This window comes from Haliaeetus leucocephalus, unplaced genomic scaffold, assembly GCF_000737465.1.
Source record: "Haliaeetus leucocephalus isolate CR32 unplaced genomic scaffold, Haliaeetus_leucocephalus-4.0 Scaffold61, whole genome shotgun sequence".
Lineage (NCBI taxonomy): Eukaryota > Metazoa > Chordata > Aves > Accipitriformes > Accipitridae > Haliaeetus > Haliaeetus leucocephalus.
The window spans coordinates 581,446-606,202 of record NW_010972497.1 but is presented as its reverse complement, the minus strand read 5'-3'; the positions used below and the strand labels follow the sequence as shown (position 1 = coordinate 606,202).

At 36.0% G+C, this 24,757-nt stretch overlaps 1 protein-coding gene across 21 annotated transcripts in view; it reads right to left on the bottom strand.

The window, feature by feature from the left end:
* Positions 1 to 100: 100 nt before the first annotated feature.
* The window catches only part of MYCBP2 (MYC binding protein 2, E3 ubiquitin protein ligase), a 200,644-nt gene continuing 175,987 nt past the window's right edge, over positions 101 to 24,757 (bottom strand). For 13 of the 21 annotated variants that reach the window (XM_010578098.1, XM_010578115.1, XM_010578039.1 and 10 more), the window contains 17 exons: positions 23,703 to 23,942; positions 23,466 to 23,564; positions 22,397 to 22,477; positions 20,876 to 21,142; positions 17,749 to 18,032; positions 17,354 to 17,450; positions 14,209 to 14,328; positions 12,355 to 12,456; positions 10,562 to 10,690; positions 7,962 to 8,094; positions 7,588 to 7,691; positions 6,267 to 6,455; positions 5,647 to 5,754; positions 4,405 to 4,614; positions 2,285 to 2,392; positions 1,929 to 2,097; positions 101 to 907 (listed from right to left, as the gene is read on the bottom strand). In XM_010578098.1, the coding sequence (XP_010576400.1) occupies positions 792 to 907; positions 1,929 to 2,097; positions 2,285 to 2,392; positions 4,405 to 4,614; positions 5,647 to 5,754; positions 6,267 to 6,455; positions 7,588 to 7,691; positions 7,962 to 8,094; positions 10,562 to 10,690; positions 12,355 to 12,456; positions 14,209 to 14,328; positions 17,354 to 17,450; positions 17,749 to 18,032; positions 20,876 to 21,142; positions 22,397 to 22,477; positions 23,466 to 23,564; positions 23,703 to 23,942 (2,556 nt within the window). In that variant the 3' untranslated portion in view covers positions 101 to 791. Of the gene's footprint in view, positions 908 to 1,928; positions 2,098 to 2,284; positions 2,393 to 4,404; positions 4,615 to 5,646; positions 5,755 to 6,266; positions 6,456 to 7,587; positions 7,692 to 7,961; positions 8,095 to 10,561; positions 10,691 to 12,354; positions 12,457 to 14,208; positions 14,329 to 17,353; positions 17,451 to 17,748; positions 18,033 to 20,875; positions 21,143 to 22,396; positions 22,478 to 23,465; positions 23,565 to 23,702; positions 23,943 to 24,757 lie in introns of those variants that run through there. The other 8 variants (XM_010578049.1, XM_010578189.1, XM_010578140.1 and 5 more) reach the window with 5 other exon arrangements.

Sequence of the window (24,757 nt, the reverse complement as noted above, 5' to 3'; positions counted from 1 at the left end):
TCTTTTAAAAGAACCTGCTGAAGTAATTATAAGAACCACACCCCCCCCCCCCCTTTTTAAAAAACATTTCTGAAAATAGAGGCTTACACATTCATTAGACTTTCACTGTATAAAAATGTACAGTGGCTTTATTGACATGTACATTCCATTATGTTTACAGCTGCAAGATATGAGGCACACTCAGTATTGCACTTCATTAAAATTTCAGGCTCAAACATAACCCAGAAGTTTAAATGAAACTGCTGTTGTAATTTAATAATTCTTATACAGGACAAACATTGATACCTTTATATACAGCGTGATACTTGTTACATTTATGCCTTCCTAACACAATTTTTTTTTTTATAACAGTCTAGGAAATAAACCAGAATATTCCTCTTTCCCATCCCCACTTGTGATGCGTTACAATTGTACAAGATTACAAAAAGTCAGTATACAATAATCAATATTTTTTTTCTTTCTCCTGAAAGCCAGCATCATTCATAGTCCACAGACACACAGATCCTTTAATAGCAATTATTTATTTGTAAACGTCCAATGTTTCCTAGCCGATGACTGTAATGGCCACATGCAAACACCTCACAAGTTTTGATGTCTCGGTTCAAAAAATGTCAATATCTCACAGCAAGAATTATGTACATGGTATTTGGCATCCTTCTTGCACTGTAAATTGTTCCTTTTACCCGGGTTATGAAATGGTCCCATCCTCATCCCAGCTGGACTTTTATTTTCAGGACACTTGAGGGATGAGGGCACCTGTTTGCTCTGGTAAAAAAAAACCAAACGCTAGTCTAAAAAGTGTGAGCATTTCTGCAAACCCCACAACCCAGAGCAAATTCTTCACCAGTGGGTGGATGGACAACATGAAGTGGACATTCTGTTCCTTCAAGTTGTTTACCTTTGGGACCTACAGTGAATTCAAGGGCGAGGGGAAAAGAAAAGAAGAGATTAATGCTTGCAGACTCGATGTAAATAAACATACATTACACTTCCTCAAAACACATGCTAAGTCAAGGTAACATGTCTATAATATGAACTTATAAGGCATCAAAAATGAAGGCGTAAGAAACAGCAGATAGAAAGGTGCTTTCACACAGTCAAATTCAAGCAAGAAGTCTAAAGGCTTAATAGGCCAAGAGAAAAAATGCCATTCAATTAGGTCTAACAAAAAATGATCAAGAACTGTTAGCTCCTTAAAACAGTTAAGTCAAATGTTGAACTGGTATTTGAAGGGGGGGGGGGGGTCAAACTGCTGTGTAATTTAAAATACACTAAATTCAAAGTAAAAGAAGGAAAAGACTTACAGGGAGAATCACAAAATAAGTTTAATCTCATTAATACTGTGGAAGAAATTAGCACAATCTAAAAGCAAAATCGATAAATATGATCAAGACATACACTCTGCAGTAAAAAAAATTCTAAGGTTATATCAGGAATCTTTATTTCTTTTTACTTTTTTCATGGTAGTATCTTAAGATCTCACTTTTTTTCAACAGCAAGATAAATAACGTGACAATGGCACATGAAGTTAGAAACTAAGGCACTGGCAACATTTTGCACATGACAGGTACCTAAGTACAGATATATCATTTAATAGTAGTGTGTTAATTTTTTCAATTGTAACACATCATTACAGATCTGGAGTCTGATTTGGTGTAGGTAAACTGAAATGCCTTTCTGTATCAAAGTATCTAATGTTTAAAGGACCAGTGTGATGACATTGCCTGTATTATTGCCAGAAAAGCAAAAAATCAAAAGCTTGCATTGAACAAATCCATTCTAATATTATTCAAGATACTGAATTTAAAACTTGTATGACTGACCCTGCGTTTTTTCTAAAAATCATCAGCAAGAAAAGATAAGAATATCAATTAGAACGGATTACTAATCTCAGAATTCAGTGTGGTAAATTTGCTTTATAAAAATACTACCTGCAGGACAGTGTGGGAGTTCTTCTTTAGGGATGCTTGTCATTCTTTGGAAATCATCATGGCAAGCATTGCAAAAATGCGTTGTCCCAAAACAGAAAAAAACAGCAACTGAACAGCAGTAGCGGCATTTGTATTCTAAGAAATCCGTACCGTGTTTGGGACACATCTAAACAAAAGAAAACAAACACCGATAAATGAAGTAGCCATGCTGTAACAATCTGAACAACACATTTCTACATTCTGTAGTATATATTAATATTATACAATACATATAATTACAAATGACTGTGTACAGCTCGGGTACTCTGAGCTTCAGAATGAAATAAAAACATGAATATAAGTTCTTTACTTACCTGAGCCCTTGAAACATCAGAGCATGCACCACAAATAAGCTCTCTTGGATCATAGTCATCTCCTTGTCCAGCTTCAGCATCACAACGAGCTTCACCACCAAAATATGCCTAAATTTCATATAGGAATGATTGGCCATTAAACCAGAGACAACTATTATTTTAACAAATTCAGTTTGTAAGGGGAAAATGGTGAATAAGGGTCATTACTGTAGTCTCCACTATTCTGGTAACTCTCAACTCTGACTTTGGTTACATGTTTTTGAGGCACTAAGACAATGTCTCTTGATCTCAGGATAAACAAGACTAAAAATTGTGCAATGTACTCTGGTCTATACAAGTAACTGTAAAGCTTTTGAAACAGTATTTGGATGCTCTATGAACTGTATGTAGGAAAGACAGGACTGAGGCTGAAGGCAGCAGAGAAACTTTCTACCAGGACGGCTTTTTACTAGCTGAAAGGAGTATCAGTTTTTATGCTCATGTGGGATTCCTTATAATTAGGATTTTGGTATTTCCTACAAATTCATTCTACTGTCTCATCTTATTCTACCAGGATATACTGGGCACAAAAAAAGCACCAAGTAAGACTGCCAGCTCTGATGAATATCCTCATATACTAAAGTTTTTTCACATGGAGTAGTGAGATGAGGCAACGAGTAACTTCCTTGCTTCCTTTGTTACCATATTATTGACTAATTAGACAATGCACAAAATTCTTGCTTTCAGCAATTCTTGTCTTTTTGCAGTGATTGCAAAAGGATAGGGAAGGTGGTCTCAAGGCAACTATGAGGAAGGAAAAGTTTGAGAAGCCCACCTTCCCCCAAAATCTGCAGACTAAAAGGAAAAGGGAGAGTCCTATGCAATGTATGTCAGGTAATTAGGTAGTAGTTTGGGGTGAACAGGTGCTGGAGGAAGGAAAGAAGTTAGAAATTAGTTGAATGTTGCTGTTCAGACATATGGACACAGTATGAAAGGGAATAATGAGATACAAGGGAAGGAAAAAAAAGGCAGTAAGAAAAACACTGAAATACTGAGTATTAAATACTGGAAAGAAAGTGTAATAAAAACAGGGACGGGAATAAAAACTGGAGAACGTAAGATGAAAAAAGAAATTATTTTTGTTAAGGGAATTAAAAAAGGCAGTAGGCAAATTGCTGAAGGACGAGGAGTGAAAATTGATTAAATGTGGGAGGCAGGAACAAAAGTGAACTGAGTAACTGTGTAGTTATGAGCTAGAGGGATTCATTACTGCTCTTCTCTAGCATATCAAAGTTAATCCTTTGTCCTCTTATTTCCAAATTGTGCACTTCCATTTAACAAAAAAATTATTGGGGTTTCCCTTGAAAATTTTATCAAGAAATTGCCTTATTCCATTCATTCCTAAGGGAAAAAGGAAAAAGGTGTGATCAAGATGGGCAATAAAATCAGCTTCAGATGAAAGCAGCAATGGGAGGGGGTTCAGTGATTATCCAAAATTTCTCTAACCGTAGATAAAGACTGTTTGTCTCTTCTCTGCTGGTGGGGAAACCAGGGGCTGTTTGTATACGATTTTTGTTTTCTGGATAAATTTCATATTCTCTACCTGAAGAAAACTGCACGAATGTGACCCAGAGTCTATCAGGCCATTTCCGCTTTCTACTCCTTTTTCGTTCTAACACTTCTGCCCCAAAGTCAGTTTACTGCAGTTGCAATGAACTCCCACTTGTGTAAAAGTGATATTTAGGTGGAATCTCAGTAAGGAACTCTCCATATCAAAGAATTAGAATGAAACCTGTGTTTATACTGTTTTAATGTTCACGTAAAGTATGAGTTGGAAGTGGGACGAAGGGATGGGTGGTGTTCTAACACAGTATCATCTGCACAGTCTCGTAAGAGGGCTATCATCTCAACATGCTTTTGGTTTCTGAACTGCTCTGTATATACTTTTGAGCTTTACAGGATAAGACACTATGGACATCTAATTTGTTCAACACTTTTTTTTTCAATTATGATTCAACAACAATTTCTTTTCCTGCTTTCCTACTCCACATACAATATATTAAATATATGTTGCATTCTTTAAGAAATTACTTTTGAAACTATAACATAAGTTTAATTTGAGAAAGTACTAATCATCATACCTTTTTGCATTTGTAGCAAACATAATAAGCATATCTGTTCATAGCATAGCCAGCTGGGTCATTATAAAATCTAACACCCGGTGTTGTGATGGCCTCACTCTTGTGCAACCCTTCATACTCCAGTCTCATTAGTGCTTTTCTCCTTACATCTTCATAGAGTTCTTTGATTGGATCAAGCAAATCCTTTAATACTGTATGATTGATTTTGTTCTGAAAATAAAAAAAATTATTAAAATATCTTGCATCTTTATTACAACAGCTGTAAGGATTTGTATTATGGTCAAACAATACAGTGTAATGGATGTCATAAAAACCTAAGAGCTGAGGCAATGGACATTTAAAAAAATGGCTGATATAGTATATACTTTGTATGCCACAAAAATAGTAACCAGGAATGCTTCTTATATGGCCTTTTGTTATATGAAATCATCAGCCCTTACAACAGACTGTAACAACCACAGAGGGATGGTAAAGGGTACATGAAATATTCATCACAGCACAGGAATATTCTGATCGTATGTTTTCTCTAATTTTGGTCCTTTTTGACTTATTGCTCGGCAATTAAGAATAATGACTGACAGTCCTCTATGCCAGCTCTTCATCGTTTAATGACCACAAGCTATTGCCATAAACTACCAAAATACAGCATGAAGGAAGAAAGTCAGCATGGAGAATAGCTGACCATTCACAGTTTCATATTCCTAGGGTGTTAAGGCGCTCTCCTTCCCAGCAGCTGTCATATGCTTTTGCTGACAGCAGTTATGATTTTGTGGAGTACAAGAGGAATTTTTAGTAATTTAAGCTGAACTAAGTACATAGATTCTTCAGCTCTGTCCTTATACTGAAAAACAAAGCAGCTTTAAAAGAGGTTAGTAAAATAGAGAAGCCAAGTTTCCTGCTTCAGGCAATGTGCATTAAGATTACTTCTTCCTCTCCTTGCCGTCCCCAGATATTGGGAATTTACAATCTGATGGTGCCAAGAATAAAACAGCATTAAGATAATGTCTGCATTATGCTTTCTTTTTAAGAGGACCCTTACTTCAGGGACCAGTAGGGGAAGGTAAAAAGATGCATCAGTGATACCCTTTCTTCAGTGACATGAGAAATTAAGGAAACAAGTGATGTATAACTAATTTATATTGCAACAAGCAATATAGTATTTAAAAAAAAAAAACAAACCAGAAACCAAAGACAGTATTAGATACTTTTTTGACCTAGGTAGTAAACACATAGCTCATTTACCTTGCAAATAGGACAGGACATAAACCCGAAAGTTATCCTTGGCCCAAGCCATCTGTTTTCTAGTACTCGTTGACAGCATTGCAAATGGAAAATGTGGCTGCAGTCCAGCTTTAGAAAAGAATACATGTAAGTGAACCTGAAGTTACATTAACCACGATAATAGAAGTAGTTATTTGCTTTTAAGTGGCAACATGTATAAATTCCAAGATTAATTTATTTAAAATCCTAGAAGACCCCTATTTTCTTCTTAACAAAGAATACAAAATGGTCATTAAAATCATAACCTTTTCACCCCAAAACCACCAGTGGATGTAGGAAATATATGTGAAGTATATCCATTAATTACCTTAGTTGTTTTTCCCATTATTTTATAAAATATCATATATTTTAATAAAGTAGACACAGCAAACTAAATTGATGCAATCTGCTTTCTTGAAATGGCAGTAATGCCAGACAAAAAGAAAGCTTTTAAAGTACCTTACATATTGTTACAACGTCTGTTTTGTAATTTTTAAAAGAATAATTTGAAGGATTTTGTATTTTAACTTCTTCCACACTTAACATTACCACCATAACACTAATCTCTTAAAAAGGAGGGGGGAAAAAAAAAAAAGATAAACCTGGATAGCCGGTGCTGCTGAAAGTGCTTCAGTAAAGCAGATCATGCACATGTCATCAGCATCTTGTTTAAGAGTTGTAGCATTCTTATCACAGCCATGCAAGCATGGCAAACAGTGCTCTTCATTCTTAACGCCTCCACATGGATGACCACAGGGGTGTGTCTTGCTGCAGGCAATTTTAGCATACTCCTATTAAAAGTAAATAATTAATCGTCTTTTCCCCTCCACTGAACAGTTTGATATAGTGTTGCTTTTTGAAGGATTGCTGGTTTGTGCAATAAACTAAGATGAAAGAATCATGATTCATGTTGTCTGCTGCTACAGCAGGTACTTGGGAAAAACTGCACATTTTGTGTACTTGAAGTAGAACCGATACCTTTGTTTACTTTTGTTACTCCTGAAAAGCAATGGTATAATGAAGCCATAATTTTTAAATTTTAACTTTTAATCTTAATATAGTGAAATATTCTTTAATCCTCCATGTGTATTTTGTATATTAACTGCCTCATGCATAAATATTGCTTGCCCTGTATTATGGTCTTTAAGATATCTGCAGATTTAGGTCCTTCAGGAAAGGTATGAAGTAACCCACTCTTAAGAACACATTCTGAGCTGATCATTAACCAGCATAAAGCACTTTTATATGGAGATGGTATTTTAACCACTTCTAATTCCTATCCCTAGTAAGTAGAAAACTTATAAAAGTTGCCCAGAAGCTAACAACAAATTGAACTGAATCAATGTAACAATAATATAATATATTCAATAGGCTGAGAGAGAAAAAAAGACAACAAATTTGTTACACAAACAGAAATAAGCAGGGTGGGATAAGAAACTGGTTAGGATTTGGCCCTCTGCCAATTGTACCTGTACTATAGGGCAAAAAACCACTTAGGACACATGGAAACAGCTGACAAACCTGGCCAAGTCTTAAATGCTCTGTGCTCACAGAATAAGCAGGCTGTTATGCACACTACTTTTATCAAGCCTTCCAGTACACTAGACTTTACGTTGATAGTGTATATTGACTTTTTGCTTGGAACAGTATTGTGAAAACTTGAGATACTTTTGAATAACACAACTACCCAGTATTTTGGTTGACTATTGGTGTTTGTAGCCTGTAGTTAAACTAAACATTTACAAACTCAGAAGTATTTGAATTACAATGTAATAGTCAATATTCAAACCTTTTCATATGAGAGGCAGGATTTAAAATGGATCACAGGGATGAACAAGGATTACTCAAAATAAGGAATTAATTTGATACCGCAGTCCCTTCTATTCATGTAATTCACGATCACTGATATTTGTTAATACACACCTGGCAATCTGTATCAGAACAAACACTTCCCACTGCTGATAATTCTGTTCCACTCCTACATCCACAGAAACGACATGCTTCAGAACTGCTCGTGGTTGGTTTACCTAAGTCCGCAAAAGTAAACAAAACCAGAAATTGTTATAACAAAACATAAGGGACTGATATTCTAACAACAATCACAGAAAACAACCAGAAAGACAGCAGTTCTTACACAGTTGAACTATTTTATTAACAAACAGTTAAAAGCGTTGCCCTAAAGCAGGTGAAAACCTCAACTGTTTTGTGGTTTGGTTTTTTTTTTTTTTTGGACAAATGCTTATGTAAAAGGTAAAAATAAACAGGATAAAGAGCAAGTAATATCAGTTATGTTTTACCTGTCTGTTCTCTGAACTCCACCATAGCCTTCATAGTTTTAGAATCTGCTAATGCCATCAGCCAGAAAAGTTTGGTCCTACCACAACCCTCATGGAGATCAACTTTGATAGCTTCTTCTTCTTCTTTGAATACCTGTCAGGTTAACCAAACAGATAATAAATAGGATCTCTATGTTATTTTTGTCACCATCTCTCTGGGTGTTAATCAGATGTTTTACAGATTCTGCAGAGTTTGTCTACTGCAAGCTATTTGGTTTATTATGCATTCCATAATTCGTACATATTGCAGAATTGATAGGTAAAGGCTTGGTGCTTTTAAAAGTAAATGTAAATAACACTTGAGCTAACATGTCTGGGAAACACTAGTGCAGCAAGGCTAAGAAGAGAGCTGCACAACTCTCTTTCTAATTTAAAAAATATGGGGCTTGGACTTCATAACTACTATTCAACTCATCCAGTAGACCACAGTATATTAAAAGCACAAGATAACATTAGAAATATCTTCACATAACCATGCTAGTAGTTTATCAAAGCAACACCGATAATTATGGTCTTAATAATATGTACTATATAATAACAATTATATATAAATGTTTAATACTAATATTTTTTACTTTTACATAGAGTGAATACTTTTGGCTACAATAAGGAAAATATAAAATTTTGCGAAATTCAAAAAACTGCATGAGATCCTTAATGGACAGTCTCTTCTTTTTCTCCTTTCCTAAGTTTTGAAGGCAGTTCTGTTTTCATTCATTTCACCTGCAATGCAATAAAAGTTAGAATTTTCCTGGGTATGGATGTATAGACTCAATTTAACCTTTGTTTTAATTCCTATTAGAATCAGGAAAAAAACCCCAATTGCTTCACAAAGGATTTGAATAAGCAGGTTGTAGTAACTTACATGCTGTCCTTTCTTGGAGGGAGAGAAAATACATTAAAGAGGTATGTATGACAGAAGTTGGACAAAAACCAGGAAGCTAACAAAAAACTGGAGACAGGGAATGTGACAGAATTTAAAATTTGAGGGAATTAACGTGAGAGATGTAAAGGTAAAGGTGGTAAATAAAGAGTATAAGTTTAAACATGCTTTCAGAAGGAAATAGGAAAAATCTGAGAAGTAGCTATTTTGGACAGATTAAAGGAGAGATGTGAGGACTTCTTTGAGACAAGAACTTACTTTTTATCAACTGTAATCTGAACAGGCTATATAGGAGAAATCAGAAAAATAAATGAGACTAGACTGTGCTGTGCCATGACAGTAAAATCATCATCTTAGGATGACAGAACAGGAAAATTTCTAAGGGGATTGCAAAGATTCTGGCTAAGAAATAGAAGATAACAGATCCACGTGGAACTTCCAGGCTGAGTCTGTGCTGCAAATGCTGAGGCACCAAGAAGACCCGTAGAGGGAAACTCGGTGCCAGTGATCTGAAGTTTACCTGATGCGTGCTCTAGACTAGCTGATCCCTTGCACTGAATGACCATTAGCAGTGTGTCCCTGCATCTATCTTTTTTTTGTTGTTTTTAGTTTCACTTGAAAGGAATCCAGTTTATGCAATCCAAGGCTGCTCTATAACACAAATCAAAGCATGGTAAGGAGATAAGGAGACCTGCTTCAAAAGCCCATTCCTGATCCTAACTAAAAAGAGAATGTAGATGCACTCTAGGAGAAAGAGAATGATTTCCATTGAATTAACTTTATTAATGAGGTTCATTATTTTAGCCTTTGTACAAACATAAGTAGTCAGAGGAAAAGGGGAAAATAAAAGACCACAAAAACCACAAAGAAAAATAGTGTCAAGAAAGAGGAAATGTTCAGTAGTTTCAGAAGTAAAGCCATGTTCAACACTAATTTCAATGAGAAAAAGAAATATTCTGAGGAGAATGTAGTTTCAGGTTTAGAGGTGAAGAGGGTAAGAAAATAACACAAAAGAACACTAATTAGCAGAGTAAGAAGCAATTTGTAAAAACTCATCTAGGTAAGTCAAAGACAAAAGATGCTTCAATCCTAAAAAGAAAACCAAAAGAAATCAGGAGATTTTCAAGCTTATGGATATGACAACCTATTTCTCTGTGAAGAGACAGTGAGAGCTGGAGGAATACTGAAAAGCAAGAGAAGACTGACGTAAAGGAAGCAGTAGGAATATTTGCTGTCAAGTGGTCTTCCTGAATATTAAAAAAATATATATACATTAAAAATGAAGGGGTTGACAAGCACTGACTTATATGATAGAGGTAGCAAGGGAGATATAATTTAACAGGAATAAAGAATCAATGTATACTTAAGAAAGTCTATACAGTTCCTAGATTTTCCTAAAAAAATGTTCGAACAAGAGAGAAGAAAGCCGATGTAGCCTAAGAATTTGAAGTAGGGACAGCTACATGATTTCCCAGTCTTCTTCAAAAGATAAAGGACAAGAGAATTTAACTAGAAACAACTAAAAAGAATTAAATGGAAACTTATCTATCCCATCTCAAACATAAAAGAAAATACCTTTTCAGATTTGGTTCTTGCTACTGCCTTTTGCTTGTACATTAATTGGGGAAATGCACACAATGTATGCACTGCATACAAAGTGATGTCATGTATACTCTACCTGTCTCTGATGAGTTTTTGTTCGCCGATGGAGATGAAGGAATCGGTCACAATCTGTACACAAATTCCCACAGACATTACATAAAATGATTGCGGCAGTTTCACCATCATCATGGTTATCACACATTGGCTGAAAAAAAAAAAAAATTGTCTCTTTATTAAATCCCTCATTTCATTCCAGCATCTGTTTTTATTCTCCACCACTCATCCCCCCCAAATCAATACAGAGGGATAAAGAGCTTGTTCAGACTATTAATTGTATCTTTAGAATAATCAGTACCTAAACAATCACTCCTGGACACAAAAAACCCCAATTTACTATATCAGTTCTTCTGATATTCTTCATGTTATATTTTGCGCGATGTAGCAAAAATGCATTTTTCAACAATATAGTTGAGACATCTTTTTCAACTAGTCTGAGAAAAGATTTATGTGGTAACAATGGGTTATGGGTATGTTAACAGAAAAGTTCAGAGATATCAGTACTCAGGTCAGTCAACATGCACGATATTAACCCTTAATTACTTTGATATGTTTACTCAAATATCTAATTGAAGCTGTAGGTCATATATAACTCAGAGAGTATAGTCGAAGTAACAAACTTCAAAATCCACCATAAAATTAAGTTGCTCTACTGATACAATTTTTTAAAAATTCAACACGGTTCTGTTTTGCAGTTCAAAATACCTGTACAAATAGAGTTCAATGACTGACTTTGATTATGCATATACATATGTCTGAGAACAAGTTTCCATTGTGCTCCCAGAACATATGGTTTCCATGATATTGCTCATGCAACTTAGAACAGAATCCTTTCAACAGCAGTCCTGGTGGGGGACACACAGTTCACCTCAACATCTGAATATCCTGGTATAAAATAGGATTGGGGAATTTCGGGCTGGGTTCAGCAGCTTGTATCCCTGCTTGATGATGCCTTGGCTACTCTTCTGACATTTCCAAAGCTCTACCGAAGTCCCTTGACTTTCTTCTTCACCTCAGAAACTTTTGTGTCTTCTTCCTTCTCTCAGCAGAGTTTTAGTCCTTGCTGCTGCTGCAGCACTCTCTCCTGTATTGTCTTTCTGCCTACACTAAGCTGCCTTGGGGGCTTCTTTGTGCTAAGCATCCTCGGTTGCTAGCGGGAAGGCACAATATTCCCTTGCCTCCCACAGGGATCCACCTAACCAAGTTATAAAGAGACCAGCTTCATTATTTTGCTCTTTCCAGGTTTGTATTAAAAAATCATAAGCTTTTTGTGATACTGAAAATATAGACGGAAACTTGGATTAATCCATCATATTCCATATTAAATTTGTAAATCCTCTGGGTAAATGGTAGCTTTACTAAATTCAGTTAGAAAGAGTTTCTTTCTCTTTGGGGCAATCGCTCTCTACCAAGATGGGGAAGAAGCAGCTAAATTATGGAGAAGAAGTTATTGAGGAACACAAAATAATTGACTTTATTATGTGACAGAGATCCAGATAGAAAGAAAAAAGCTCTGATAGAGGGTGTTGTATAACTGAGTCAATCTACTCTCAAAAATCCATCCTACAGGTGTTAGGAAGGCCTTGCTCCATCCTGAATACCAGTAGACTTGCTACCTTATTGTTTTAAGTTGGAATTTTTGTTTTCCGAGTAGTGCTTTTCTAGAACACAAATACTTCAAACAAGTACAGTCTCCACTGGGGACAATAGGGAGGAAAAAGGTTAGGCCAAGTCTACTTTTCCTTACTTTAAATTCTTTGACTACTGAATAAATCAAAATAAGACACAAAAAGATATGATTTTCAGTCTCACCATCTGTTTCTGTTGTCCATCCTTTCCCATCCATCTTCCTGAGGACAGTCTATCAACATGATCCTGATCAAGTACACAGAGGGATGCTAAGGCCAGCCATAGCTATTGAAAGGCAAGGTAGAATTAAGTGTTTTAGAAATAAAAAAAAAGGAAAAAAATTCCAAATACTAAAAATATAAACTTTGGCAGACAGGAATGTCACTGTTACCTGCTAACTATATCATCGTTAGCTGAAGACTGCCCATACAACGCAAGTTTTTTCTTTTCCAAAAGAAGTCAGGCACACAATAAAACTTATTGAACTTTTGGTAACTACCTTGTTTCTTTCAGTTGTATCACTTTATGGTCACAAATATAGTAGTTAGCACACAAGAGAGAAACAGTGAAGAAGATCAACCAGAGTATATTATAGAAAAAAATGGCAAATACAGACTTGCATATCACTCCCAAACACTACAAGCTTTAGGGGGGAAGAAATTCAAGGACACAGACTTAATAAAAAAAACCCCAAACAACAAAACTTGTAGGTCATTGAGATTGGTTTCCCTATGTTCTCTCCTCACTGCATGGGGCATTTGAGATTACCTAGAAAAGCGTTCTGAGCTAACTATTCTTCAGAGGAAGCTTTTCTCTCTTCCTCTCCACTGACTACAGTGAAATCCTAAAGAGATAAGCTACATGAGCATAATTTGTCGGTAGGCCTGCAACCCAAACTGAAACACACTTGACAGCTGCATTTTGCAATAGTTTTTGATCAAAGGTTTGATTTGAACAAAATGGCTTTAATTGAAAAACTCTACTGCACACCTCCATGACAGAACTAAGTTCATTCAGAAGGAGAGCTAGGCTGAGGTTCAGGGCTCCTCTGAGACCTGATTAAACTAACACAGTGACAGCAGGAGCTGGTGGTACTCTGAGACCATGTCTTCCAAAGAGCAAGAGAATATATGAGTCAGGGGATGAAACGGACGACTGGCACAGCCTTTTAAGATGGAAAACAACATGAGTGTCAAATGCTTGTAACCATTACAAACTTGTTCTTTTACATGTAATTATTATGCTTGAGAAGCCAAAATCTGTACTCCCTAAGATGGTAGGAATGTCATAATTTACAAGTATGCTTTTCATGGTATTTCAAGCAATCTATTAAGGTTAAGTTAGTCCAAGTTTCTATAAGAGAGTCATGCAAGAAGTAAAGACAGAGAAAAAAAACCACTCCAGGTAAATAATAAAGGGCTCAGCAAATGATTTTTCATTTTGAGACTAAAACACAGGTGAAGCCTAGCTTAGTTGTCCTAGAGAATGTTTGTTACTGAGTGTTTTCATAATAGCCTTGAGATGTGGCAGCTGATGACCTAGAAGTCAAACCACTTAAAATAATCATGCAGAGAGCTGGAAAAAGACAGCTGATACATATTGTGCAATTTTGCACACAGATGATCTCATAAATTTAGTAAAAGGCAATTATCACAAACTTAAAGCAGAGTTACCTCAAGGATAAAACCCCAAATGTACAAGCATAACACTTTTTCTTCATTACTTGGGAGGTACCCAAGGTAGATATTTAATTAAAATTCATTTTTTACTGGTGTATTTCTGCCACAAAGAAGAAAACCCAGTCTGCTGGAACAGAGAAAGCAAGACTTTTATTAGGACAAACAGTTATTGCCTTAGTTAGGATACCTGTCCATTATGCACACAGCTAGATTTGGAGAATATAAACCGTATACTGTATGCACTGTTTCCTGAAACAACCTGTATAAGGAAGTTTCTTCTAAAATATAGGAACACTTTTGGATGGGCTTCTACTGCGTGTTTACAATGAACTAATGTTAAGTTCAGTAAAGTTCTTACTCTGGTTGTTGCAATGCACCTCACTGGTGATCTGTATTCTTCTTCCATTTTGGTCAGAGCTATGATGGTTTCAGCAATAGCATTCTTTGTCACACGGGACCAAGCTTCTGACAGATGACCCTGTTAAAGAGGAAACTCAATTTATTACAGCTTTTATTACTATTAAGAACAACTAAAACTGTAATTAGAGGTGCTACAAGCAACATCAGGTTGGGATCTCAGGTTAGAATAGAAAAAGAGGAAGTCAGGGATGACTGACAAATCAGGTGTTTTCAAATCAGACAGATCTGGTAAAAATTAGCTCTCAAATAGGTGACTGAGGTAGTCTCTCAGCAACTATTGGAACAACTAACTCAGAATAGGTAGAGGGCATGTGATCTGAAGAATGAAAGGGCATATTCCTAAAGCCCTGCCTGGAGAAAGAAAGATGTAGAGCTGGAGCACAAGTAAGTGACTGTGAACAACACACAGGTTACAGTGGGTTCCTAAAGAAATCAGCTTCACTCGCCTAGCTCGGCTTTCCTGAATACTCTCCACTGTTTCTATATTTGAAAGAAATAAAGAGGAGTACACAGGAGACATCAGAACTATAGCATACTTTCCAAACCAACCTTAAAGATTCTGAGCCTATGGCACTAACTCGCACCCTAAAGTTTCCGATTCAGAGATTGCTGAATCCTTAAATTCTTAATGTAATCTCTAAATTTCTAAACCTCATGCTAAAGGTGACAGAAGTAGTTGAGACTCACTGGACTCTAAAAAGGAAACTACAGTGACTAACTCAAGTGTAGGAACCTACACATTGCAGATGTTGAAAAAGTGAAAGGAATCACATTTGTAACTCTTATAAATTGGCTACTGAGACTGATGTCACCCTACTGATAATTAGCAGCTCTAAAAAGCCTCAAAGAAAAGTTTTGAAACTAGGACCACTCTGTCCTGATTTCAGCTGGGATAGATTTAACCATCTTCCTAGTAGCTGGTACAGTGCTATGTTTTGAGTTCAGTATGAGAAGAATGTTGATAACACTGATGTTTTCAGTTGTTGCTCAGTAGTGTTTAGACTAAGTCAAGGATTTTTCAGCTTCTCAAGCCCAGCCAGCGAGAAAGCTGGAGGGGCACAAGAAGTTGGCACAGGACGGAGTGAGGGCAGCTGACCCAAATTGGCCAATGGGGTATTCCATACCATGTGATGTCACATCCAGTATATAAACTGGGGGGAGTAGGGGCGGGGGGGATTGCTGCTCAGGGACTAGCCGGGTGTCGATCGGTGGGTGGTGAGCAATTGCCCTGCGCATCATTTGTACATTCCAATCCTTTTATTATTGCTGTTGTCATTTTATTAGTGTGATCGTTATCATTATTAGTTTCTTCTTTTCTGTCCTATTAAACCGTTCTTATCTCAACCCATGAGTTTACTTCTTTTCCCGATTTTCTCCCCCATCCCACTGGGTGGGGAGGGGGGTGGTGAGCGAGCGGCTGTGTGGTGCTTAGTTGCTGGCTGGGGTTAAACCACGACACCCTCTATTCCTCCACCCTCTTTTGGGTAACAGGGCCAACTCCCCAAACAAGTTCTGAGCATGCCTAAGCCACAGAGGACCCTTACAAAACATAATAAAGAAATGTTATTACTGCCACCATTGACTGGCCTCAGTCAGGTCTCCCTCACCTAGAATGAGAAGGAATAAAGTTCAGAGCTCTTCTTCATAAAGGAGGAGAGGAGGGTCCTTATTGTTCAGCTACTGAATACTTTAAACTCAGTCCCAATCGTTCCTTAAGGGCTGCTACACTTTTAAGTAAGCAATGCAGAATCTACTGAAAGAGGGATTTATAGCCACATCTCAGAGGACTACATTTTATCTGACTGACTTGATCCCTTTCTTTTTTGTAATAAATAGTTACATATTCCTTCCAAGTAGAATGGCTTGAACAAGAGAATTCAAGACCCACACACCAGTATACCCAACAGCCAACACTATTGGAAAACTATCAGGTATGTGGGAGATGGAGCCTAGCATACTTTGGATATGCATACAAGTTGCCATATCTGACTCAGAGCTTTAAGAACCTTCCTAGAAACTTCTGCAATGGTTTTGGAGAACCAGATATTAGCAAATGGAACAGTTTCATGGGTGAAGGGCTTGAATGGCTAGAGGAGCTGCTTAGACAAAAATAAAAGCATCTGATTCTAGTCAGCCAGCCATTTTCTGTTTCTACTAATCTCTTTCTTTTATTCCTGGCAAAAGGTTTCTGCTCAGCTTAGTTTTAACCAGCTGTTCATTAAGGGACAGGCTCTCCCATCATCATGGGAGCCAGCATCCCATAGAACAAGGACCACAGAGTTTGCTTCAAAAGACTTGAGCGGGACTATTTAAAAATACTGCAGAAGAGACTTCACTGTTTCCCTGATGTTTTCCCATTTACCCAAAACATACTTAACAACAATGGCTACAAATGATACTGGCAATAACCCTTAAAAAAATAAACCTTGAATAAGTTACTGGTCCCCCTCCCCAATTCATTCCCAATATGTTGCATCTCATACACTGAAAAAAATACGGTGCCTGAGAAAACTATACAGACATATATATACAGGGGGCACCACGTTAATCCTTGCATTTACTACCTTCTAACTACTTGTCTTTGCAACTGCTATTTTTTTGGTCCTAGTTTTTATATGCAATTTCCTAAAATGCTGATAAAGTAAGCAGAAACAAAAATCCATCACGTGGAATCACAATGGTACCTACGACAGACCTTTCCCCTCTAGTCACTGCAGCAACTGAAGCAAAGACTAGAGTGATCGTTTTATGCATGGACCAGCAATACTGAGGGATGAGACACACTTTAATTGTAACTCTTAACTAAAGATGAATTATGAGATTCCGAAATCTTGGTGTCAGAATCAACAGTAGCAATTGCAGAGAATTCCCATTGAGCTTCAGCAACTTTGAGAAGGGATCTCCTTAATCTAAGCACAGTGAATTGTTTTTAATAGAAGACTATACCTTTTTCTTCTCGAGACCAACTTACATTTAACAGCTCAACCCAACACTAACTGTAATAGAAAGTAATGAAAAAAAAGTACTCTTCATTATCAGAAATATTTTAATATCCTCCACACATTTTAAGGATAGAAACTTACTGCTGCCATGTCTTTAATGAGTTTAATAATGATCTCTGAAATCTGTGTAGGTGTTGAACCCTTCATCCACCAATGGCTTTCACCTCGCCGAATGTAGCTGTAAAGGACATATGGAAATACATGAAGTTAATCCAAGTAATTAGATACTATTTGTCAAAATCCACCACAAATGAATAGCGCACATATTCAGCATATAGGAGGTTGTGGTGTTTTGTTGGTTGTTTTTTTTTTTACCCCCTAAATCAATCTCACTAATAACATGACTCATACTGTCAAAGTGTCATACAATTTTCTGTTTATAAAACAAAGATTATAAAAGACAACATAACTGACTTCAAAGAATGTAATTATTTTGTGCCTTTAGCTTGAGATTGTATACATTTTTTTAAACGAACCTGGAATTGAAGATCATTGGAAGTGTGACTGTAGTAACTCCTTTGCCTGCAGTAGTGCCAGCTGTCCCTGTTATAGTAGTTCCTTTGGCTTTTAGCTGTACAGTGAGAGCTTTGGCAATGCATCCCAAAAACATGTCTAAGATACCTAGTTTATTCCAATCTCCTTTTTCTGTTGAGTGAATGATATCACTTATATCTGCTGGTGGAAGAGACTTCACTCCTATAATACTAGCCAGGCGACTAGGGGTTACCTCGGGCAAAACACGTCTTAGTAATGATGTTACCTGGAGAAAAAAATCAGAACACCACAATTATTACCAAGACAGCTGGAGCTTTCAAGCAAAATCAAATAAAGGCTTTCTTCACAAGTTATTTCAGTAAGAAGGACTGAACCTACTTTCTGTACTTAAATCACACCTGTAAGAAATTCTGTAAAATTTCTATCTTTCTTTGAAGGGCTTATTAATATGCCCAGTGAGACAAGGCCAAAGACTCCAGAACCAATCTTACTCAAACAATACTTAGTCTTCATATAATAATAAAAATATGCTTGGTACTGGACTTATGATAACAGTGATACAGATGTTTGTACAACTCTGCTTTGCTTGCATTTTACAGTCACGTTACCCACTTTGCATATAATATTTAGATATAATCTTTAGATGTCACTTTAGACTTCTGAAAACGGAGTACTTGCCCTGAGGTACTGAGAATCATGACACTCTTTTCCCCCTCCTTTAATTTTCCTTGTGATATACTAACTGGAGTTTTTTGAAAAGGAAATCTGTGCCAATTGCTCTGGATCTAACAGAAGCTGTCTTGAAATAACATGCTTCAACCTTACCAGCTGGTGGAACTGGGGTTGAAATTGGTTATATCATGCAAAGTTTAGTCCAAATCAGGATGTATGAAAGCTTAAGGAGTTAACATTTCATATCTAATTTCTCAAGCCTTCAATGTTTTCTTGAAAAACTGTTTACATTTTAAGGAGAAAAAACAGTATTTTGCATATCTGCAATATATCAGAATTACTAAGTGGGGCAATATCTGCCCCCAAGCAAGTTGAGATGCGACATTGTAACAGTTCAGAAAATTGGAAAAGTAGAGAGTATGAGACATAACTTCTGAAACAGGAACTAAAAATTCACCTAGAGAAGGGATACCAGCTAGCAACAACAAGCTAGTGCATTAACTGTACTAAAGCAAATATTTTATATGTCTATTTATTTATATCATGTGCAAATAAATACACATATACTCAGACAACATTCAAGTTCAGAAACAGATATTAGAGCTCTGCCTGAGGATACCAAGAGTAGAAAGGAATTGTCTAGTTCCATACTACTACACTCATAGCCTGAGTGTAAGACAAAGATGCTAAGGACTCAGTAACAGATGCTGCTAATTAAAAACCTTTCATCTTACCTATATGGGCTATATGGGCATTATATATGCATAATATGAAATACCCAAACAATACTGGAATTTTAGGTCCTGTCCATTTGACAGACATTTCAACCGTGCTCTACTCATTCAAAGTCTAATCTCAACCAATGAAGCCTCTGCTTCATCTGTTATGCTGTTTTAGCAAGACAGTCATTAGATATATCATAATTCTAGCTGCCACTGTGCCTCAAGGTCAAATACGATGTTAAAAGGGCAAAAATTAACTATGGTCTCCTCAAATCATGCAAATATTTACCAACATTTGGAGTATATGCAGCGCATATAGACAGGGGTAACCGTGTAGCGCTCTCAGACCCTTTCCCCACAATGAAGTGGCACAAGATCTTACTAAAAAATAAGCAGTCACTTCACTAGCTTCCTTCCACACCTAAAACCATAAGAATTCTGTATAAAAAAGCAGTTATTTGCAACAAATAAATGAACCAGCTTTTAAACTTCATACATTTGAGAAATGGGAAATTAACAGCTTTAATATTTAAAAGAAGCACCTCTTGTTCTTGCAATTATATATAATAATTCTGGATGATGATGTCCTTTATAAATAAAGTAGATAAATGCAATACATGAACTTTAAGAAGTCTCCTTTTTGGAATGTAATACATAACACTGGTCTAAATTTAAGTACTACCAGTCACAAGGCAGTGCCAACTTCAGAATCTGAACTTTCATCTTAAAAAAGAGATTTCTTAGTCATTACAACAGAAAGGAAATACCTGACAAACTGAACATACATGACAGGACATGAATGAATCTGTAGAAGACATGAACAACTGGGCTACTATGAAGTAAGATTCATTGAATACTGTGAAGTTCAGATTCACTGAAGAATCCTTCGCAACATCGCTCCAAAAATGAAGGCCGTGTGTTTACATAAAAGACCCCCATTAGGGCACACAAAATGATTAATTGCTCTTCTGCATCCTACTTCATTTCAGCAACAACCCCTGCCAAACAAAACGTATGCCCCTTTGATATATGGTTTGAGAAAGCACTTTATCCTGCTCTATTCCAAATCCTTCAGAATAAGGACAAGAAAGGTGAAGAGTGATATTACTCAAAGGTATTTCAGAATAGTTTGCTGATTTGGGTTCATGACGACATAAGTGTTAATTAAGCAATTTTGGGTTCCTACACCTCAGTTCTACCTCTTGGAGACAAAGCATTACAAACTTACTCAAAAGTGAGTTTGTTTTAATTTCATAACTGTAGCCTTCATTGTCTTCAACACTGTTTGTGCCTCCTACAAAAAGTTTTATAGAGTCAAATTGTGGTGGTGCTGGAGTATATATGTATTTATATATCAAACACATAAATCTTTATCACTTTAACCCCATTCAAAAACCAGGAAAAAACCCCTAAACCTCATACTTAAATTCTAAAAAGAGATTCTGTAATTTGTTTTTAAATGCTCATAAATTTCTATTTGCCCTTTCCTCATGACTGCAATAACAAAATGAGTTGCTTTATTTACAGTTATTCCCTATGTAGAATATAGGGATGATCTGAGTATGACTGGAAAAACATTTTTTGAAGTGAAAACACAAAATTACATTTCACCAAAAAAGAAGTTCAAATACATATTATACTATCACGCACACAATTATAGGATTCTAAAGACTTTTTTCTGGGAAAACCAAGATAAGGCACAGTTAGCACTCACCTGTCTCTGCACCCTGGGAGAAGCAGTGTGTAGTAATGAGAAGAGATCCTGAAGCAGAGTCAGCTGCTGAGCCAGATACTGCCGGCCTACATTGGAACCGCTCAATGCCAGAACCATTGATAGCAGCTCAAAGCAATAAGCGTCAGAAGAAGCATCTTCATCATTAGGCTGTGAGTTGGCGTTCTCTTTGCTAGAGATGGCATGCTCCCATTCTTCACGCACACGCGTTGCTTCCATTCGTATGGCCTGGACTATATGAGCACATACCTATCGGAACAGGATCCAAATACATAGTAACTCTTAAAAACTTTTAGAAAGTGAAAGACATTGTGGTTTATGTACCTTCACAGCTATCACTAAAATGGCAAGCCTGTGAAATTTGGCCTGTGCTTAAATTACTTGTCAACATAAATTCAAATGAAGAATAAAATTTAGGGTTAAATTTATAGTAAAGATCGGATAAAATTATTTAGAATTAAGATTTAGATTTAATACTGAATTTGCTCAGCTTCATTCTGGAAAACTTCATTGAAATACATCTTTTTTTAATTGTAGTTCCTGCCTTTTAATTTGCTTTTTACACAGAATTCAGATTAAAAAACACCCACACAAAAAGCCCCAAAGAAATACATTTACTTAACACCCACAAAAGAAAAGGACTTAAAGACTTAGTCTCATTTAGTTTACTATTCGAGGAGCTTAAAAAATTTTAGAAACCATGTTTTCATTTTACCAATAGCATGTTAAAAAGCATATTTAAGAGATTTTAAAGTTTGCTAAGATGGGTGACAAAAAAGTAGATTCTGCGTGACTTACTAATCTGACAAACTTCAAAATGAATCTAATAGCTCTTGTATTACTGTGAAAATCTTTACGGCAATGTTTGTCTTGTGATAGGTGTAATAGAGGTAATATAAAAGATGCTTTAGTTGGTGTATTTAAAAAAGTAAGTATCCAAAAGGAAAAGAAAAAACATACTCTGACTACTGCATTATGTTAAGAAAAACAAAGATAAGTAAGAAAACCACAGACCCAAACTTTCCTTGATTGCAGGAAAGAGTAATTTAAGAATATACACTGATTACCTTTTTAGGATTAAATTTTATTAAATCGAAATACTTCTTGATGACAGAAAAGGGGAGAAAAAATGTGCAAAACTAAGAATCTAAACTCTGTCACTGAACCTCTCCTGGAAATTTGAGAGAGTCTACTATTGTGCTAATATTATCAGCAAACATGAATAAGTACCATTTACAACTCAATTCTAAAACTTTTCTTTTTAAATTGACTCTAATAGGATATAGTTTTTTATCCTACTAAAATGGATTTTTTCAGTGACAATGCAGATTTTTCATATAAAATGCACACACATATTATTTAAAACGTAAACCAAAATTTGATCATAAAGAACAACAGAAGAATTGAAAGTGTCAAATAAAAGATACTGCACTCACTGAAAATGAGCATATTTATTACAACACACGAACGTTTAATCCTCAAAGCATTTCAGAATGAACAAACCTGCTTCTGCAAATTTGTCAGTTTGCTCCGGCTGAATATGATCCCTACCATGTGCTCCTTCAGGTCTGCATCTGACGTTGCCTTCATAAAAAACATATTTAATATTAGATAAAGAGTTTCAAGAACATTTCCTCATTACTGTATCAATTAACACGGAATATCAACAAACTTTGTTCTAAAAGTTTGTAGCTTTTTGTTACAGAGAAATAAGTTGTATAAGCAAGATCAATTGAACTATGTTTAATAAATACCTCTTAGATGTATTTACTTTCTTTTTATAAGAGGAAATTTGAGCAGGAAATAAAAGAAAATAATCAATAAGCAAAACAAGTGAAGCATAATTATCTGAGATTCAGCCTTTTCACATAGCTTAATGCATTCACTGATTAAGCCTTTGTAAAGCAGTGCATGGAATATACTTTTCAGTTTATATATTGTACAATAAAAGAAACAGGGAATGCACAATTAAGTTACCACACAGCACGTGTGAGAAAAATACACTTTTACAAAATGAGTAATTCAGTCATGGAACTTATTGCCACAAGATACTGGGTAAAGCAAAACCATATATCATCTGAAAAACAAAATTACTTTCATTGAGGACAGTCCAATCCTGGCTATTAAACATGATAGTTCAGATACAGTGACCTTTTCAGGAACACTTCTTAAACTAATCCTTGCTGGAAGACAGGAGAGTGTACTAGTTAAAAGGATACTAGTGTGGTTTCTTAATACTTTTTCTCTAAACATCAACAGAGCCCCTCTTAAGGCACAAGATAATAGGCAAGAAGGACTTTCAGGTTGACCATTACTGCAGGTGTTAAGTACTTCTGTAATTGGAGGCATAATTTGTGCCACCACTGCTATGATGTTTCCATTAAATGCATATGCTCAAATTATAATTTACTAATAAAAAAAATCAATGATAATTTTTAAAAATTAAGCAATTGTGACATTTTGCTTCTGTTTTGATCTGAAAATTATGTAGCGTAAGACATAGGACAAATACTGAAGATCATCCTGGATCAATTTTTCAGCAAAGTATTATTGATAGAATACAAATAAATACATTGTGTACTTTTTCTTCTCCTTCTGGGGAAGACAACAGTGCTTTTTCTTCTTGCTCTGGGGTTGGCTCAGCATCTCCGGAGATGAGTTTTCCAAATACCTGGAAGAAAGACAGTGACAGTTAGCTTATCTCAAAGACAAACTTGTGCAGACGTGACATTTTACAATAAAGCATAAAGCATTGAAAGTCTACGATTTATAGTAACTTTCACCATATAACACATCATTAAAAACCCACCTGGGATGTAATAAGTCGGAATACTCGCAGCGTCTCAGATTCACAGTTTCTTTGTTGAGCTACACTTGCAGAAATCTGGCCTGCTATTTTAATGCTTTCACCATCTTTCCATCCAAGAATTTTCACTTGTCGAACTCTTAGTGTGTTCTCTGGACCCTTCAATTCAATTTTGATGATGTGATTATCACCCCCAGGAAGTTCACTTGTTACCCAGCCAATATGTCTTGAATCCAAGTCTACCTATTAAACAGGAATATAAAGATGGGAACTGACAGTACATCAAACAAAAAGTCACCTACCTCTAAAACAAACCCATCGTGTATCACTGAAACCAATACAGTGTTTGCTATGAAATTTTCATCCTGAGCAGTAAGACAATCATGTTTAATTATAAAAATATTCAACTTCATGAATTCAGATAAAAAAATTCTCAAATTTAAAAAAATGACATATAGCCATTTATTTTTTGTCTTTAAAGCTTATTAGAAATAGTTCCCTATCTATCCCTTTATCCTCTAAGCAACAGTTCACATATTCAAAACAACACTTTCAACTAGTATTTGCTCACTACTTTCAATTAAAAAAAAAAAGAAAATAAAAAGCCACCATAATTTAACTGAAAATTTAACACACAATTATCAGTAGTTAAGTTATTTCATCCCTATTTACAAAAACCCCTGCCAAAGAAATTGTAACTCTGTGGAAGTCAATGTCTGATATCCTTATCAAGACATGCAGGACTTAATACCTGTAAAAAAGACAGACAAATTGTATCAAATTAAGTTTATTTAAAAATAAATACGGTTAAAAAAAAAGAACGAAGATGTTATATGATTTAAACTGTGATGTCACTACTGGAAGCCAAAAACCGATAGGGTGCAGTGCCTCACATCATTGCTCAGAGCAACCCCAGTGGGCCCCAGTTACACTGGGACCTGAACTAAGTGAGCCCTCTCTCGTATCCATAGGCTCATTTATAATCAAGCTAATATTGGTTCTTTCCCATTTCTACGCTAATTCTCAGTGTCTGCACTGAACTGTGCTGCAGCAGACAA